Below are 19,704 nucleotides of genomic sequence, written 5' to 3' on the forward strand. Positions count from 1 at the left end.
GTCTCTGCTAAAAAATACAAAAAACTAGCGCCTGTAGTCCCAGCTACTCGGAGGCTGAGGCAGGAGAATGGCATGAACCCGGGAGGCGGAGCTTGCAGTGAGCTTAGATCTGGCCACTACACTCCAGCCTGGGCGACAGAGCGAGACTCCGTCTCAAAAAAAAAAAAAAAATTCCTGATCAATATTTCTTTCTTCCAGAACTAGTATTAAATGCTGGGGACATTAAAAGCTGAGGCTGGCCTGCTTTTTTTCCTTTTGTAGGTGATTTTTCTCTTTTCCCAAAAGACTTTCTCTTTAACTTTGAAGTCTCTTAACTTTATTAGGATATATCCCAATATTGGTAGTTTCATTAAATTGTTCTGGAGACATAATGTACCCTTTTAATCTATGAAATATGTCTTTTATTTTGGAAAAATTTAGAAAATTGCATCTGAAACTTTTTCTCTTTCATTATGGCTATCTTCTTCAAATATACCAACTGGACATATTAGATTTTTGTTATCTGTTTTCCATGTGCATTATTTCCTCTCTGATCCTTTTTATTTAGCCTTTTGTCTGTTCACAGGATAAATGGTATTTATTGTTTGTGTTGCTTCTAATGAAACTTTCACTTCTATTTCTTTTTGTTCTGCCAGCTCATGAAATAACTCTTCTTATCTTGCTCCATATGCCTTGAGATTTTATTTTGTAGTAGGCTGCATTATTATAGGGTTTTTTTTTTTTTTTTTTTTTTTTAACCTGTGGTCACAGTTTTCATTTATTCTTTGGCAAGTTATTTGACCATCATTGTATTCTTCTCTTCTGTCTTTTTTCTTATTTTATCTTTGTTTAGATATTGTATACCGTTGTTTGTTATTACTGTTACTCATCTTTGTAGGAGATGGGAGGGGTGGCTGTGACTGCGTCCTGGGTAGTAGGAATTCTTCATGGTAACTTGTGAAGTTTACTATGGCATGCAGCTGTGTAAAAAAGCTATTTTACTCTTCTTGCCTAATACCAGAAATTAGCAGCTGTAAGACCATTCACAGTGAATTCTTCCCCTCTGCCTGACTCACTTTTCACTTAGTGAAAATAGGGAGTACCTACTTTTGTTTTATTCATCCCCATCTCCCTGCTTCTCTTTGATGCCAAACTGGGTACAAGGAACTCCTGCAACTGGCCATGTAGCTTTTTGCAGTGTTCCAAACAAAGCACTGTTGCTCCTCAGGATGTACCTTCAAGTTTGAAGAAGCTTTATCTGAAACCTGTAGGTCTGTCAGAATTGTCACTTACTCATGTGTATCTGTCTTTTCTGCCATTTCTTTCTAATATCACAAGTATCTGTGACATTTCATCACAGATTTAAAATACAGCGTGCTTGTATAAGAAAGGATCTGTTCTTATTAGATTGGAATATGTGGTAATCATTGTGTTGTTGAAGCCTTAATATTGATAATGTTTCCTAAAGACTTTCTTCATGAGACCATTTTATAGATGCCTCAACAGTCAGTATTTTTTATTCTGAATGCAATATGATAAATAGTAAAGTGCTGAATTTTCCATTAATTATGTTAATTTTACTTATATAAACCTCTGTTTCTTTACCAGTAAAATAAAGAAACCAAGGCATTAGATTTTGGAGCTTTTATAACTATACATTTTTCCTAGTATCTTAGAGTTTCATAACACTTTGTACTTTTTAGATGACATTTATTTAATTCACTTCATCTGCTATATATAAGTATATAGGGCAGGCATTATTCCATTTTTAATAGGTTAGGAAGCCACACTGGGAGATCGAGTTATTTTGCTAAGGTTAATGACAGAATAGGAACTAGAACCCAACACCCATTTCTGTATATTAGCTGCTTATAAGTGGTTTACTGTCTAAATTTACAGGATAGGACCTGATCTGCATAGCAGAATAATCTGGACAATTGAGATATTACTCATTTTAATAACATTTGTTACTTTTGAAAAGTAACCACCCAAGCTGATTGGTTAAGGGTTACTTTTGCATGCATACATGCTTGTGTGTGTGTATGTGATATATATAGAGAAGCTACATTTGAAAATTAATTTCAGACTTAATTATTTCAACAAATAGAGAAAGTCATTTCCTACTTTCTAAAATGTGCATTATATTAGGGTAAGCTAGGCTATGGCATCAAATAATTCCAAATGTATATTTGCTCAGTATAATAGATGTTTATTTCAAGTGTTCAGGGGACTCTTTACTCTGTCATCCTGGGCCACGATCCAGGCTGAAACGAACTCTACCATTTTCAACACATGGCTTCCAAGACTGCTGGGAGTTCTCTCCATTTCAGTAGGCCAGAAGGAAGAAAGAGTATGGAAGAGTATGTGACTTGCCTGGCCATAGAACACATTATTTTGACTTGAGTTTTCTTAGCCAGAGATCAGTTACTTGGCCATATCTAAATGCACAGGATGCTAGGAAACAGTTCAGTGTGTGCCCAGAAAAAGAGGAAGAGCAGCTTTGAGGGAGCCGTTAGCAGTCTATGTTGTGTGCTTTTTGCTTTAAAGTTTTCTTAAGGGTGGAAAGATCGAGGATTTTATATGCTAGCTTTGTAACTTATAATAATATTCTTCCCAATTTAGGAATCACACTGTCCGAATACTTCCGTGACATGGGCTATCATGTCAGTATGATGGCTGACTCTACCTCTAGATGGGCTGAGGCCCTTAGAGAAATCTCTGGTCGTTTAGCTGAAATGCCTGCAGGTAAGTCTGTGTATTGCTTATCATGTAAACAAGGCTGATAGGATTTTCAGGGCTGGCTTAGAAACTCTGTTTTAAAATTTCTTTTCCTTTTTCAGATAGTGGATATCCAGCCTATCTTGGTGCCCGTCTGGCCTCTTTTTATGAACGAGCAGGCAGGGTGAAATGTCTTGGAAATCCTGAAAGAGAAGGGAGTGTCAGCATTGTAGGAGCGTAAGCACCCAAACTATGTACTTTATAAAAGGAAAAAAGTTACAGATGTATTAAACAGAGAAAAAAAGTCACTTATTGTAAAGAGAATATTTAGCTTCCACTGGGAGCAGCGATTCTTAAGGAGGGTTGCACTCCAGAGTCACCTAAGGAGCTCTTTGAAGATGCATATGTTTAGGCAATTTCTACATGTTCTAGGTACCATAGGTTTGACTTCAATTTATATATGTTTAATTTAGATACTTATTTAATTTTTGTAATTTAGAAAATTATAGACGTAATAAGGTGAGATTGCATCTTGGTGAAACGAAAGTGAAGATTCATGATCACTATGTAAAGCCATACTTTTTTTCTTGGAGCTTTTCCTTCTTGCTTCATCTATTTGATTAGAATAATAAAATTGATTATAATAAACTATCTATCTCATGTCTCATACTAGAAAGTGTTCTGTAGTTTCCATTCTTATTTACAACTTAAATACTGGCTTTTGTTTAAGATTTTTAGGTAAGATTTTCTTTCCAAAGGTCATTTCTGAAGTTATTTACATTAAAAAGTTGTTTACATTAAAATTGACTTTCAAAAAAATTTAACATTTGTATATATGTTATTTTTCATAAGCGTTTCTAATGACTGTATTTTTTTGTAATGACCATATTTTTTTTTAAATTTAGAGTTTCTCCACCTGGTGGTGATTTTTCTGATCCAGTTACATCTGCCACTCTTGGTATCGTTCAGGTATGTCTTTCCCTAGTGTAGTCAACTTCTGAGCCTTTCCTCCTCTCTGCAGCCCCTGCTGTTCTAATGCGATCTAATGTAATCATTGTAAATTATTTAATTTAGTCTCTAAAGTATAGGCAATGGTAAAGTCTGTTTTAGAAACACTCTCAACACAGAGCCTTTAATACTGTCTGTTTTTTTTCTTAGCTGTTTACGTAGGATATTTAATAAACTTAATAATATATAAGTGGAAAATATATCTAGGTAGCAAAGGTTTGATTAGTATTAGAGTAATACTATCCTTTAAGTCATAGTAACCCTAGTTATAGAAACAAAGCGGCCCAAAAATGTGTAATACCCAGAAGTTATTTCTCTTCACAGTATGGTCCAAGGCTCTCTTCTGTTTAGTAATAATTCTGAGTCCAGGATTCCTTCCATCTTGTGACTCCACTGTCACCTGGCCTGGTGATCATCTGCATCTAGCTGACACAAGTGAGCTAGGCCTTGAGGAGAAGGCATACCCACCTTTTTTGAACCTTGGATTCAAAAGTGACAGTCATTCCACTCATTCTGTTAGCCACATCCAGGTGAAAGCAAGGCTGGAAAATGCAGTTTCTGCCTAAGCATTTGCTTCCCAGTGACAAGACATGAATTTTAGTGGATAGGTAGCCAGCTTGACTATTAAAAGAAGCCCAAATAAAAGATGTATACAAATCAGAGCTATAGTTTTTAAAAAAAAAAAAGTGATATATGTGTATTATTCATGTGGGAAAAACAGAATATTTACTTGTGTTTATGACAGTATCAGATAAAAGGAAAGGGCGGAGGCTAAATTTAAAACTCTCAAGCTCTTTAACATTTCCTAAACTTCTGAGTTTCAAATTTTGGGGGAAGAGGGCTAGAGTTAGAAATGCATGGAATATCTGTGAATGTTTGCCCTTACAAAAATCACTGTCAGTTGTTATTGGATTGGCCCTGTGAATGATAGGGAGCTAAATTTAATCGAAACACTTAGATATTTTTGTTTTGTTTTGTTTTTATACAGAGTTTCGTTCTTGTTGCCCAGGCTGGAGTGCAATGGCACGAACTTAGCCCACTACAACCTCCACCTCCCAGGTTCAAGCGATTCTCCTGCCTCAGCCTCCCAAGTAGGTGGGATTACAGGCACCCGCCACCACACCCGGCTAATTTTTTGTATTTTTAATAGAGACAGGGTTTCACCGTGTTGGCCAGCTGGTCTCGAACTCCTGACTTCAGGTGATCCACCTGCCTCGTCCTCCCAAAGCGCTAGGATTACAGGTGTAAGCCACCATGCCTGGCCAGTTAGAGGTTTTTAATCAAAGTAAAGTGTGTATTCCATCTACATAAACTTTTTCTGGTTCTATTGTACCATAATAATTTTCAAAAGAGTAAATTAATTTTTCTTTTTGCTGTTGGATTTGACACACTATTAAGAAAATACAGGTAAATTTTAAATTTGATTTGTAGGTATTACCCACTTTGAAAATAAAAGGAAATAGATTATTGTCATTTTCTGCAAATTTTATTCTGTCTTAATTTTACTTAGTATATACTAAAACGATGTATAATTTGACCAGTGAATTATAGAATTGCATATTTAGGGGCCAGGCATGGTGGCTCATGCCTGTAATTCCAGCACTTTGGCAGGCCGAGGATCACATGAGGTCAGGAGTTCGAGATAAACCTGGCCAACGTGGTGAAACCCCATCTCTACTAAAAATACAAAAATTAGCCAGGCCTGATGGCGCATGCCTGTAATCCCAGCTACTTGTGAAGCTGAGTCAGGAGAATTGTTTGAACCCAGGAGGGAGAGGCTGTAGTGAGCGGAGATCATGCCACTGCACTCCAGCCTGGGTGATAGAGTAAGACTGTCTCAAAGAAAAAAAAAATTGCATGGTTAGGACAAATATGCTTCAGAATTTTTTTAACTTTGTTTTTTAAGAAAAATTACTGTTTTGTTTTGTTTTTTTTTTAATCAGGTGTTCTGGGGCTTAGATAAGAAACTAGCTCAGCGTAAGCATTTCCCCTCTGTCAATTGGCTCATCAGCTACAGCAAGTATATGCGTGCCTTGGATGAATACTATGACAAACACTTCACAGAGTTCGTTCCTCTGAGGACCAAAGCTAAGGAAATTCTGCAGGAAGAAGAAGACCTGGCAGAAATTGTACAGCTTGTCGGAAAGGTGAGTTGTTAAATTCCATGGAAAATAGATCTGTGGGTTACACTGGGGTGTTACAAGAACAGATAGAGCCTTAGATATTGCAGATTCTTGCCTAGCAAAATAAATATTTATTAAATATTTTTAATTGAAATTTTTAATTCATTACAGTACTTAGCATGGTTCTTGGGTATATTGTAGGTGAGAAAGAAACACTTGATTTACTTTTATCTTGAAATGGAATATACCCATCACTAACCAAATTAGAGGTGGTAGAGTTAGGATTTGTTAACATACATTTTTGTAGGAATGCTAGGGCTAGGTACCAGAAGGATTGGCTTAGAGTTCCTCCATTAATTAGCTATGTGGCCTTAAACAGGTGACTTACATTCTTGTATCTGTGTCTTGATTCTTCAAGGAAAGATGGTGTAATTAAATTTAGGCAAATTAAATGCCAGAATGAAGACTTCTCAGGTAGTATGCAATGCTAGTTAGTACTCAGAGTTCTCTGTCTGGTTTTGTTCTTTTTATTATATGTTATAAAGTCACCTCCTAATTTATTCCAAAAAAGGTTAATATTTGGAGATAGCTAACATTGTAGCATGTATTACTACTTACTATTTATAGAATAAAAATATTCTCTTATCTGCCCAATAAGAGAAGCAAGAAACAAGAAGAACTGTAAAACCAGATAAAGGCAATACAAGAAAGGAAAAATATAGGCTAATATTGTTGATGAATGTAGGTATGAATGTAGATACTTAATAAAATATTAAATATTAGAGTATGAGGTCCAGTAGGATATTAAAGACAACAAAATGATACATCATAAGCAAGTTTATCTCAGGAATGTCCATATTAGACACAGAAGATCTATTGTAATTCACTAAAGTAATAATATAATCAGAAAAGGATATCTCTATTAATGTAGAAAAATATTTGAAGTTTATTACAATTTTTAGAAACAGCAAACAAGGAATGGAAGAGAACTTCCTTAATGTGTTGAAAGTAATATACTAAGACCTAGGGAAACCACTTTACTTACTGGAGAAATTTCAGATGCATTTCATTTAAAAACTGGGATTAAGACAAGCATGCCTAATCTCATCACTGTGTTCAGTCGAATACCAGAGATCATAACCAATGGTGTAAGAAGAGAAAAAAGAAAAATTGTAAAGAAAGAGATAACAATGTCATTGTTTGTAGATAATGTGCTCTTATACTAGAAATATAACAGAATTAACAGAGAAACAGAAATAAGAGTTCACTGGGGGGTTATGATTCAAGATAAACACAAATCAAGAGAATTTCTCTACACTAGCAATACCAACTAGAAAATAAAAGTAAAAATAAGATGTTCTCACTAGCAACAAAAACTAGAGTGTAGAAACTAAACAGAAATATGTATTTCTTCTATGAAAACCACTTTTAAACTAATAAATGAAACAGAAGATGATCTGAAAATAGAAACAGTCCATGCTCTTGGATGGAATGACTTATTAAAAAGATGCCACTTCTCAGCCAGGCGTGGTGGCTCACACCTGTAATCTCAGCACTTTGGGAGGCTGAGGCGGGCAGATCACGAGGTCAGGAGTTTAAGACCAGCCTGGCCCATCTCTACTAAAAATACAAAAAATTAGCTGGGCATGGTGGCGGGCACCTGTAATCTCAGCTACTTGGGAGGCTGAGGCAGGAGAATTGCTTGAACCTGGGAGGCGGAGGCTGCAGTGAGCCAAAATCGCGCCACTGCACTGTAGCCTGGGCGACAGAGTAAGACTCCATCTCAAAAAAAAAAAAAAAAAAAAAAAAAGCCATTTCTCTTTAATCTGTAAATTCACTGTAACGCCAATCTAAAATTCATTTGATTTCACAAAGATTCACAACCTTAAATAAGAACAGTAAAGTGTGAGCTTTTCCCCTATTGGATAAAGGGAAATACAAAACCATAATAATAAAGATAGTGTGGTATTGGTAAAATAACAGACCAGCAGACCAGTGGAACAGAATAGAGATAGACTTATGATTGTATAAACCATTGATAATACAAAGATGGTACCAAAAATCAAGTGAGGAGAAGATATATTGTTTTAGTCTGTGATAGAAAACTGTTTACTATTTGGAGGAAAAAAACAAAATTGGATTGTTCTGTAATTCCACATACAAAGTTAGAATCCAGATAGATTCACAATTTACATGGAAAAGGTAAGACTTCCAGTTTAATAGAAAACAAATATTAAGAAAATATCTTTGTGATCTAGAGTTGGAAAAGGACTTCTAAAATAAACCCCTTAACATTAGCCTTAAAACAATAAAAAGAGTTTTTTGATTACATGAAAAGTAGCATTTATGTTTAGCAAAGGCCTATCCTGGTTAAAGGTGACAGACCAGTGACATTGGGAGGGAAGTTTGTGACATCTAAAACTCATGGACTGGCTGGGCATTGTGACTCACACCTGTAATCCCAGCATTTTGGGAGGCTGAGGTGAGTGGATGGCTTGACTCCAGGAGTTCAAGACCAGCCTGGGCAACATGACGAGACCTTGTCTCTACAAAAAATACAAAAATCAGCTGGGTGTGGTGGTGCAGGCCGGTAGTCCCAGCTACTTGGGAAGCTGAGGTGGGAGGATCACTTGAGCTCAGGAGGTTGAGACTACAGTGAAGCGATATCTCGCCACTGCACTCCATCCTGGGTGACAGAGTGAGACCCTATCTCTATTAAAAAATAAGTAAATACATAATAAGATAAAAATGTTTAGAAAAATTTTAATTTTAAAAATACTTTTTAAAAAATTAAAGAAAAAAACTGATGGACTAATACCTAAAATGTACAAAGATCTCCTGTAAATGAATAAGAAGACTAGAACTTCAACAGAAATGTGGCCAAAAGAAAGAACAGACTGATTATAGAAAAGGAATCCCAAAAGACTAAGACCTATGGAGAATTGCTCAAACAACACTGAGAACACCACATTATACTAGTTAAAATGTCAAATATTGCCAGTGTTGTGGGGACAGAGGAACTGGTGGGCGGATTGTCTGGTGCTGCCATTGTGGAGACCAGTCTGATAGGACTGACTTACATACCCTGGGACCTAGCAATTCTGTTTCTGGATATTTATCCCCAAAGAAATTCTCAAACAGGTCCTTAAGTGGATGTTTGTGGTGGTGGGGAAATAGAAGAAATCTGAATGTCCTCTACTGTGAGCAAAAGATGGAAGGTAAAATAGGGAGGGTGCACACCACAGAGGATGAAATATATGAGAGCTGGAAGCTGCAGACCATGTGGCACAGCAGCATGGGTGGATCGAAACAAAGTACCAAACCAAAGACACAAGTAAGAATGTTTTACATAATTAAAGACACTTGCACAAAATAAAATACACATTGTACATGAATTTATACAAATAAAAGAATGCACATAAAACATTGTTTAATATTTACCTGTGGTTGAAGAGGACTACGGATAAAAGGGATTTACAAAAAAAAACTGGAGACCTGATCCTTACCTAAGGAGCTTAGCATGCATAAATAATGAAAGAATGTAGTTAACTCATTGGGCTTGTCCATTTTCCACTCCCAAGAAATCTTTACCTGTTAGTGATCCCAGCAACACTGATATTATCTCTTAAGGCTGCTACGGCGATTGTAAAAGTTAGGGCTTTTGAGGTAGTGATATTTAAAGGATGAAGCTCTGTAACTTAGCTATACTAGTAAAATAGCACTCAGACATAGAATAGTACATACTTACTGTACTTCATAGTTCTAAATACTTTGTAATGTTTTTAAAATTCAACTATTTATGAGCTATATAGCTTTTTATTAAACAAACAAGACTGAGAATACAAATAATTAAGATAGCAAGCCAAGATGTGAAGCGGTATTTCAAGAAAAGAATATCAAGCTTATGTGTGTGTGTGTGTATGTATGTATGTATGTATGTATGTATATGTATTTTTGAGAGGGAGTCTCGCACTGTCACCAGGCTGGAGTGCAGTGGCGCGATCTCGGCTCACTGCAACCTCCCCCTCCGAAGTTCAAGGGATTCTCCTGCCTCAGCCCCCTCGAGTAGCTGGGACTACAGGCGTGCGCTACCGCACCTGGCTAATTTTTGTATTTTCAGTAGAGATGGGATTTCCCCGTGTTTTCCAGGATGGTCTCGATCTCTTGACCTTGTGATCTGCCCACCTTGGCCTCCCAAAGTGCTGGGATTACAGGTGTGAGCCACAGCATCCGGCGAAGAACAGCAAGCTTTTTGCCACCCATGTTTGTTTGGGATTTTTGTGTGTGTGTGTGAGACAAGTTCTCGCTCTATCACCCAGGCTGGAGTGCAGTGGCACGATCTCAGCTCACTGCAACCTCCATCTGCCTCCCAGGCTCAAGCAATCTTCCCACCCCAGCCTCCCAAGTAGCTGTGTCTACAGGCGCATGCCACCACACCTGGCTAATTTTTCTATTTTTTGTAGAGACAGGTTTTCACCATGTTGCCCAAGCTGGTCTCGCACTCGTGAACTCAAGCAATCTTCCTGCCTCGGCCTCCCAAAGTGCTGGGATTACAGGTGTTAGCCACTGCACCCGGACCCATGTTCTTAGCAGCACTGTTCACAATAGCCAGGAAGTGGAAGCAACCCAAATGCCCATCTATGGATGAATCCATAAACAAAATGTGATATATATGTATATATATAAAATGAGATATTATTCAGCCTTAAAAAAGAAAGAGATCCTGTCACATGCCTCAGTACAGATGAACTCTGAGGGCATTATGCTAAGTGAAATAAGCTGGTCACAAAAGGACAAACATTGTATGATTTCATTTTTATGAGGTATTTAAAATAGTCAAATTCATAGAAACAGAAAGTAGAATAGTGGTTACCGGGGCTGGGGTAGGAGAGAAAGGAGAGTTACTGTTCATTGGATGTAATGTTTCAGACTTACAACATGGAAAAGCCCTAGAAATCTGTTTCACAGTAATGTGAGTATATATAACACTACTGCGCTATATAATTAAAAGCGGCAAAGATGGTAAATTTTATGTTATATGCTTTTTAACCACAGTTTAAAAAGAACAGCAATCAAAAAGCAGTTATAAGTAAATTTATTAACAATAGGTGATTGTGGATTATATAGTTTCTGCTTGTTAATTAATTGCCACCATCGATCTTACATTTTAGAGTAAATGTCTACAAATATCTTTTTCTCTTCTAGGCTTCTTTGGCAGAAACAGATAAAATCACTCTGGAGGTAGCAAAACTTATCAAAGATGATTTCCTACAACAAAATGGATATACTCCTTATGACAGGTAAGCTATATTGATTTCCTTTTTTTATTTGAGGATTTTCTATTGTGTTTTGATGAAGGGGTACACATAAAAACCTTTTTTTATTCTCATACAGGCTCATACACTCTGATTTAGTAGATTGGTTTATTTGTATATTCGTAGTAGACATCTAATGATCTAATATGTTCCCTATCTTGATTTGCTCATTTGTCCAATTACGACAGTATTTTCACTCATACGTTCATCTATAGTTAGATTTAATTGTGGCTTAGTGCAGAAGCCTTCTTCGTTTCTTTCCACTGCCCATGTCTCCTTTACTCTCGTACGTTGTTGTTGTTTTGAGACAGGATCTCACTCTGTCACCCAAACTAGAGTGCAGTAGTGCAATCTCAGCTACTGCAGCCTCAACCTCCTGACAGTTCTCTCACCTCAGCCTCCTGAGTAGCTAGAACTGCAGGTGCCCACCACCATGCCCAGCTAATTTTTTTTTTTTTTTTTTTTTTTGGTAGAGACTGAGTTTTGCCATGTTGCCCAGGCTGGTCTCCAACTCCTGGGCTCAAGCAATCCACCCACCTCGGCCTCCCAAAGTGTTGGGACTCACAGGCATGAGCCAACATGCCTGGCTTCTTTTACTCTTTTCCTAAATAATTATTACTCTTTTCCTAAATAATTAATAGTTCTGCTTTCATGCCTCATTTCCCAAGAGTCCTATTGCTTGCTTTCTACCAAGGTCTCTGTTAGAGCACTCCAACTCCTACTCAGTGCTTTCTTTTTTCCATCATTATCAATGCTACTACTGAGGCTTGTTTAAAGTTCTCATTTCTTTTCAACTTTGAGAATTTAGCCCTTTCATGCCAGATTATCTTTTCTCCCTTAAATCATATTTGGCCCCATATAAGACTGAAGAAGGAACTGAGCCAATAGAAGGATTACCGGAATGTAGGGCAAGCAGTAAATATGCCAGTTTATCAGTAAGCCCCAGAAATTTGCTCTGTTGGGAACTTATGAAGCTTCTAGGAACCACCTACACAAAGATAACAAGGGAAAAATTCTTTGGAAAAGGTGTAATAGGAGTATGCATGAAATTATGTATGCAAATGTGTTTAAACATGTCCAAAAGTTGTAAGAATGTATGTGACTGCAATTGAGTATTTGTTCTTGTGTCTGTTATTTAAAAAGTATTGGCAAATGAAAATTAACACATTAAGAAAAAAGGGGCTACTACTAACTTTAGGAACTTGCAATTTCCTGCTTTCTTATTACTCATTAAACCTAATCCACTATCACAAGGGAGTCTTTACAACTCAGTTATTTTACCATTTGTGTTACTTATTTAACTGCATTGTACAAAAACAAACCCTCAGAGAGTCATTAGATTATAGCAATACTGTTTCATTGTTTTCCAACTTGATGATTTTAACAAAGAAAAGTAAAATTTACCCTTAAAATAAATAAAAGAATATATATCTTCTTCTATCCCATATCCTGAGACATCTCTGTCCAAAAACTCTGGTTAAGCAGCTGTTGGTCTTTTCACTATTATTTTTTTATTCCTTATGTATCGTCTAATAAGTAAGCAATCTGCATACTTAGATAAAGAAACGAATGCTCTAGTAGTTTTATGAACCTGTTTTGGAATTTATTTTTGTTAATTTTTTTGACCGTCATTTATTCTAGGTTCTGCCCATTCTACAAGACAGTAGGGATGCTGTCCAACATGATTGCATTTTATGATATGGCTCGTAGAGCTGTTGAAACCACTGCCCAGAGTGACAATAAAATCACATGGTCCATTATTCGTGAACACATGGGAGACATCCTCTATAAACTTTCCTCCATGAAATTCAAGGTATATTTTGTTTCTGCTGTAACATTTTTTATTTGAAAATGCTTCTTTTTTTCTCTCTCTGTTTTTTTTTTTTTTTAGACAGAGTCTCGCTCTGTTGCCAGGCTGGAGTGCAGTGGCATGATCTTGTCTCACTGCAGCCTCTGCCTCCTGGGTTCAAACGATTCTCCTGCCTCAACCTTCCCGAATAGCTGGGACTACAGGCACGTGCCACGACACCCAGCTAATTTTTGGATTTTTTTTAGTAGAGACAGGGTTTCACCACGTTGGCCAGAATGGTCTCGATCGTTTGACCTCGTGATCCGCCCACCTCGGCCTCCCAAAGTGCAATGCTTCTTTTTAATTTTTCTAGCTATTTTGAGCCCAAACCTGAGCTATAAAACTTGCAGTTATTTTCACACATGTTCAGGTTTTGTAAAACCAGTAGAGGCCTCAAAGTTATGTTCAAATAGGAATTCTAATGATAAAAATTAGTATATCAGCCAGGCACAGTGGTTCTCATGCCTGTAATCCCAGCACTTTCAAAGGCTGAGGCAAGAGGATGACTGGAGCCCAGGAGTTCAAGCCAGCCTGGGCAACATGTCGAAATCCTGTCTCTACAAAAAATACAAAAGATTAGCCAGGTGTGGGGCACACACCTGTAGTCTCAGCTACCTGGGAGGCTGAGGTCAAGGCTGCAGTGTGCCATGATCGCACCACTACTCTGTAGCCTGGGTGACAGAGTGAGACCCAGTCTCAAAAAAAAAAAAAAAAAATTATGTCACGTCTAAAAAAAATGCTGATGTGTATTCCTTTTTGTCTTAGCTGCCAGGCAAATTAGAGCTTGCTTCATAGATGAGCAACAATTACCTTACTCCAAGTGCCTATTAACCTCTAGTCCACATGTTCTTCTGAAATGACATCTCTGTTTACTTCTTTTAAATATCATGTACTGCACATCCTTTTTTAACTCTTTTTTTTTTTTTCTTTTTTGAGACAGAGTCTTGCTCTATCACCCAGGCTGGAATACAGTGGCATGATCTCGGCTCACTGCAACCTCCACCTCCTGGGTTCAAGCGATTCTCCTGACTCAGCCTCCCAAGTAGCTGGGATTACAGATGCCTGCCACCACGCCCAGCTAATTTTTGTATTTTTAGAAGAGACAGGGTTTTACCATGTTGTCCAGGCTGGTCTCGAACTCCTGACCTCATGTGATCCGCCCTCCTCGGCCTCCCAAAGTGCTGGGATTACAGGCATAAGCCACCGTGCCTGGCTGTTTTTTAACTTTTAAGTAGCCTCTTGTTCTTTTGGAAATACACAAGATAAAAATAGATAATTAAATGAAATTATTAGTAGGAACTCAAATGTATAAGATTGTTTTTAAAATATTTGATCAGTTGAATTGTATTTATTTCTGTCATGACATCCAGGCATATTTACTAACCATCTACTGAGAATGATTCTCTGAGTGTATATGTAATATAAAAATTTTAAGATAGTACATACATTTTGTGTGTGTTTACACTATAGATTGAAAGTAAACCTGTACAAATAATCACTATATTGAGAATTTAAAAACATTTACACCTTTTTAGTCTTGTCATTTCACCTTGAGATACATAAAACGAAGGAAGTAACCAGAATTTTGATATGGATATACAAGGTTGTTTATTAAATTTCTTTTATTTTTTTTCTTTTTGAGATGGAGTCTTGCTCTGTTGTCCAGGCTGGAGTGCAGTGGTACGATCTTGGCTCACAGCAACCTCCATCTCCCAGGTTCAAGCAATTCTCCCTGCCTCAGGCTCCCAAGTAGCTGGGATTACAGGTGCATTCACTACACCCGGCAAATTTTTGTATTTTTAATAGAGACGGGGGTTTCTCTATGTTGGCCAGGCTGGTCTCGAACTCCTGACCTCAGGTGATCTGTCTGCCTCGGCCTCCCAAAGCGCTGGGATTACAGGCATGAGCCACTACACTAAGCCAAATTTCTTAAATGTCACCCAAGAATGAACAGAGCCAACAGTACATTATGGTGTGTCCATAAGATAGATATTATGAAGGCATTACCATTTTGGTCAAAAATATTCAAACACATGGAGAAATACTTATGTCACAGAGTGAAAAAACTTCCAAATGTAACTTGATCCAAATATTGTCTTAAAAAACTATATATTCATAGGAAGTATGTAGTAATAATTTCTATTTATATGCTTATTGTGTCAAATTAACATCACAGGTATTTTTTAATGCCATTACTCTTCTGTAGCATTGTTTTGTGGCTGGACAGTAATATTTTTCTATTCATAGACACTTAGAAAATTCCCAGTTATTGGCCGGGCGTGGCGGCTGACATCTGTAATCCCAGCACTTTAGGATGGATCACCTGAGGTCAGGAGTTCTAGACTAGCCTGACCAACATGGAGAAACCCCGTCTCTACTAAAAATACAAAATTAGCCAAGCGTGGTGGTGCATGCCTATAATCCCAGCTACTCAGGAGGCTGAGGCAGGAGAATCACTAAAACCCGGGAGGTGCAAGTTGCGATGAGCCAAGATCACGCCACCGCACTCCAGCCTGGGCAACAAGAGCAAAACTCTGTCTCAAAAAAAAAAAAGAAAAGAAAATTTCCCATTATTGGTGTGGACGACCATGTAGTTGTATGTAGTTGGTTTTGTGCATTTTCTTAGTATAGAGTCCCAGAAGTGGAATTATTGGGTTAGAGAACTGGAACATTTTAAAGTCTTTTTTTTTTGAGACGGAGTCTCACTCTGTCACTAGGCTGGAGTGCAGTGGTGCGATTTCAGCTCACTGCAACCTCCGCCTCCTGGGTTCAAGTGAGTCTCCTGCCTCAGCCTCCCAAATAGCTGGGACTATAGGCGCACGCCACCATGCCCAGCTAATTTTTTTGTATTTTTAGTAGAGACGGGGTTTCACCATGTTGGCCAGGATGGTCTCGATCTCCCGACCTAGTGATCTGCCCATCTCAGCCCCCCAAAGTGCTGGGATTACAGGCGTGAGGCACCAAGCCTTGTTAAGTCTCATTTATACATATTAGTAAGTTGCTTTTCATAAGGATTTTAAATAATGGTGCATTTTAACATTATTTCCTAAATTTTACTTTTCCATCCCAGCATGATACCAGATGTTGAGCAAATTCTGTTTTGATTAAATTCCTAATTATCGTGCATTAAGTCATATTCATCTAATATATGAAGTGGCATAATTTCCCACTATTGTGCACATTGTTGAGGATAAAGCCTTTGGTCACTGAATGTGGTGATCAGGCAAAATGCAAAATTTAAATTTTGTTTTCTTTCTGTTTGGTTGGATTTGTATCCTTAAGAAAAAGGGAAAATGAGTATAGTTTTATCTCCTGCCCGTGGTTTACCACCTACTACTCAAAATATATAAAATACAAGTAACTTGGGCCAGGTGCAGTGGCTCACACCTGTAATCCCAGCACTTTGGGAGGCCGAGGCAAGTGGATCACTTGAGGTCAGGAGTTCAATACCAGCGTGGCCAACATGGTGAAACCCTGTCTTTACTAAAAATACAAGAAAAAATTAGCTGGGCATGATGGTGGGTGCCTGTAATCCCAATTACTTGGGAGGCTGAGGCATGAGAATCACTTGAAGCCGGAGTCGGAGGTTGCAGTGAGCCGAGATCGTGCCACTGCACTCCAGCCTGGGCGACAGAGTAAGACTCTGTCTCCAAAAAAAAAAGTAACTTACTAAACATAATGAAAATTATTTTCCGAATGCAAGTTGAATTTGTAATGTCTTCTTTCAGGATCCACTGAAAGATGGTGAGGCAAAGATCAAGAGCGACTATGCACAACTTCTTGAAGATATGCAGAATGCATTCCGTAGCCTTGAAGATTAGAAGCCTTGAAGATTAGAACTGTGATTTCCTTTTCCTCAACAAGCTCCTATGTGTATATTTTCCTGAATTTCTCATCTCAAACCCTTTGCTTCTTTATTGTGCAGCTTTGAGACTAGTGCCTATGTGTGTTATTTGTTTCCCTGTTTTTTTGGTAGGTCTTATATAAAACTAACATTCCTTTGTTCTAGTGTTGTGAAGGGCCTTCCTCTTCCTCTATCTGAAGTGGTGAATGTAGTAAACATATATTATGGTTACACTACTGTAAACTTGTATGTAGGGTGATGACCCTCTTTGTCCTAGGTGTGCCCTTATCTCTATTAAATTGTAAACAGGACTACTGCATGTACTCTCTTTGCAGTGAATTTGGAATGGAAGGCCAGGTTTCTATAACTTTTGAACAGGTACTTTGTGAAATGACTCAATATCTATTGTGGTAAGCTCATTGGCAGCTTAGCATTTTGCAGAGGAATTGCTTTGCAGGAAATATTTAATTTTCAAAAACATAATGATTAATGTTCCAATTATGCATCGCTTCCCCCACTATAAATCAGGAATATTTGTGAGAAACTATTGGGAACTATGCTCTTTTTATTTTTATTTTTTATTTATTTTATTTTTTTTGAGACAGAGTTTCACTCTTGTTGCCCAGGCTGGGGTGCAATGGCACGATCTTGGCTCACTGCAACCTCAGCCTCCCGGGTTCAAGCGATTCTCCTGCCTCAGCCTCCCGAGTAGCTGGGATTATACAGGCATGCTTCACCATGCCCAGCTAATTTTGTATTTTTAGTAGAAACGGGGTTTCACCATATTGGTCAGGCTGGTCTCGAACTCCCAACCTCAGGTGATCCACCCACCTTGGCCTCCCAAAGTGCTGGGATTACAGGCATAAGCCACCACGCCTGGCCGGGGACTATACTCTTTTTAAAGTAGACATTTGTGGGGCTCACACAATATATGAAACAGTACCCTCTAAAAAAGAGAAGAAAAGAATCAGGCGGTCAAACTTAGAGCAACATTGTCTTATTAAAGCATAGTTTATTTCACTAGAAAAAATTTAGTATCAAGGACTATTATATACTTCATTACTAGAAGTTCTTTTTAAAATTACATTTAAAACAATCACTGAAAACTTGATCCACATCACACCTTCTTTATTTTCCTTAAAAATCTTGGAAGCCTAAGCTTCTGAGAATCATGTGGCAAGTGTGATGGGCAGTAAAATAGCAGAGATTTTAGTAGCAATTAAAGGCTGTTTGCACCTTTAAGGACCAGCTGGGCTATAGTGATTCCTGGGGCCAGAGTGGCATTATGTTTTTACAAAATAATGACATGTCACATGTTTGCATGTTTGTTTGCTTGTTGAATTTTTGAACAGCCAGTTAACCAATCACAGAAAATATTACTTTCTTTCATATGGTTTTTGGTTCACTGGCTTAAGAGGTTTCTCAGAATATCTATGGCCACAGCAGCATACCAGTTTCCATCCTAATAGGAATGAAATTAATTTTGTATCTACTGATAACAGAATCTGCATCACATGAAAAAAAAAGATCATTTTATCCGTCTTTTAAGTATATGTTTAAAATAATAATTTATGTGTCTGCATATTGCAGAACAGCTCTGAGAGCAACAGTTTCCCATTAACTCTTTCTGACCAGTAGTGCTGGCACCATTGCTTCCTCTTTGGGTAGAGGAAAGGGTGTGTAAACATGGCTAACAATCTCAAATACCCAAATTGTGATAGCATAAATAAAGTATTTATTTCATGCCTCAGTATATTATTATTTAATTTTTTAGGTAATGCCTATATGTTGATCTATTAAGGAAAGAAGCAATCAGTAGAGAATTCAGGATAGTTTTGTTTAAATTCTTGCAGATTACATGTTTTTACAGTGGCCTGCTATTGAGGAAAGGTTTTCTTCCATACAACTTGTTTTAACCTTTGAGAACATTGACAGAAATTATGCAATGGTTTGTTGAGATGCAGACTTAATGGTGCTGTTTAATCAGTTTGCTTCCAAAGTGGCCTACCCAAGAGGCCCTAAGACTAGTAGAAATTAAAAGGATTTCCAAAACTTTCTATTCCTTTCTTAAACCTACCAGCAAGCTAGGATTGTGATAGCAATGAATGGTATGATGAAGAAAGTTTGACCAAATTTGTTTTTTTGTTGTTGTTTTGAATTTGAAATCATTCTTATTCCCTTTAAGAATGTTTATGTATGAGTGTGAAGATGCTAGCGAACCTATGCTCAGATATTCATCGTAAGTCTCTCTTCACCTGTTACAGAATTTCAGATTGGTCATTGATAGTATGTATTTCTTTAGTAAGAATGTGTTAAAATTACAATGATCTTTTAAAAAGATGATGCGGTTCTATATTTATTGTGCTGTGTCTGGTCCTAAGTGGAGCCAGTTAAACAAGTTTCCTATGTATTTTTCCAGTGTTAAATCTCACACATTGTACTTTGAAAATTTCCTTCCATCCTGAATAATGAATAGAAGAGGCCATATATATTGCCTCCTTATCCTTGAGATTTCACTATGTTTATGTTAAAAGTTGTGTATAATTGTTAAAATCTGTGAAAGAATAAAAAGTGGATTTAAATTAACATTTTTTTCTTTTTCTCTTTTTTATGGCATATTCTGCTAGAAAACGTGTACCTTGTATCTTGACTTACTGTTTTGGTATGACCTTTTAAAAATTTTTCCTTCCTTTTTATAGATTGTTTCTTAAGATTATGAAATTGAATTGGAGCCCTCACTGTAGCCTGCAAAAAGGCCCATAATTGTATCACACTATGTTTTGGAAATATAATACACAGAATCCCATCCCATTCTGAATTTTACTTTAAATTGAGAAAGTGAGTAGTTTCTATAAGTTCACTTCTAAA

At 37.4% G+C, this 19,704-nt stretch overlaps 1 protein-coding gene across 3 annotated transcripts in view; it reads left to right on the forward strand.

The window, feature by feature from the left end:
* The window catches only part of ATP6V1A (ATPase, H+ transporting, lysosomal 70kDa, V1 subunit A), a 75,670-nt gene extending 56,248 nt beyond the window's left edge, over window positions 1-19,422 (forward strand). For all 3 annotated transcript variants that reach the window (XM_011966805.1, XM_011966807.1, XM_011966806.1), the window contains 7 exons: window positions 2,602-2,724; window positions 2,820-2,934; window positions 3,603-3,666; window positions 5,649-5,852; window positions 11,034-11,128; window positions 12,785-12,956; window positions 16,721-19,422. In XM_011966805.1, coding sequence (XP_011822195.1) covers window positions 2,602-2,724; window positions 2,820-2,934; window positions 3,603-3,666; window positions 5,649-5,852; window positions 11,034-11,128; window positions 12,785-12,956; window positions 16,721-16,813 — 866 coding nt within the window. In that variant the 3' untranslated portion in view covers window positions 16,814-19,422. The remainder of the gene's footprint in view (window positions 1-2,601; window positions 2,725-2,819; window positions 2,935-3,602; window positions 3,667-5,648; window positions 5,853-11,033; window positions 11,129-12,784; window positions 12,957-16,720) is intronic.
* The last annotated feature ends 282 nt before the right edge of the window (window positions 19,423-19,704 follow it).

Source organism: Mandrillus leucophaeus, unplaced genomic scaffold, assembly GCF_000951045.1.
Source record: "Mandrillus leucophaeus isolate KB7577 unplaced genomic scaffold, Mleu.le_1.0 Scaffold775, whole genome shotgun sequence".
In the NCBI taxonomy this organism is placed as follows: Eukaryota; Metazoa; Chordata; class Mammalia; order Primates; family Cercopithecidae; genus Mandrillus; species Mandrillus leucophaeus.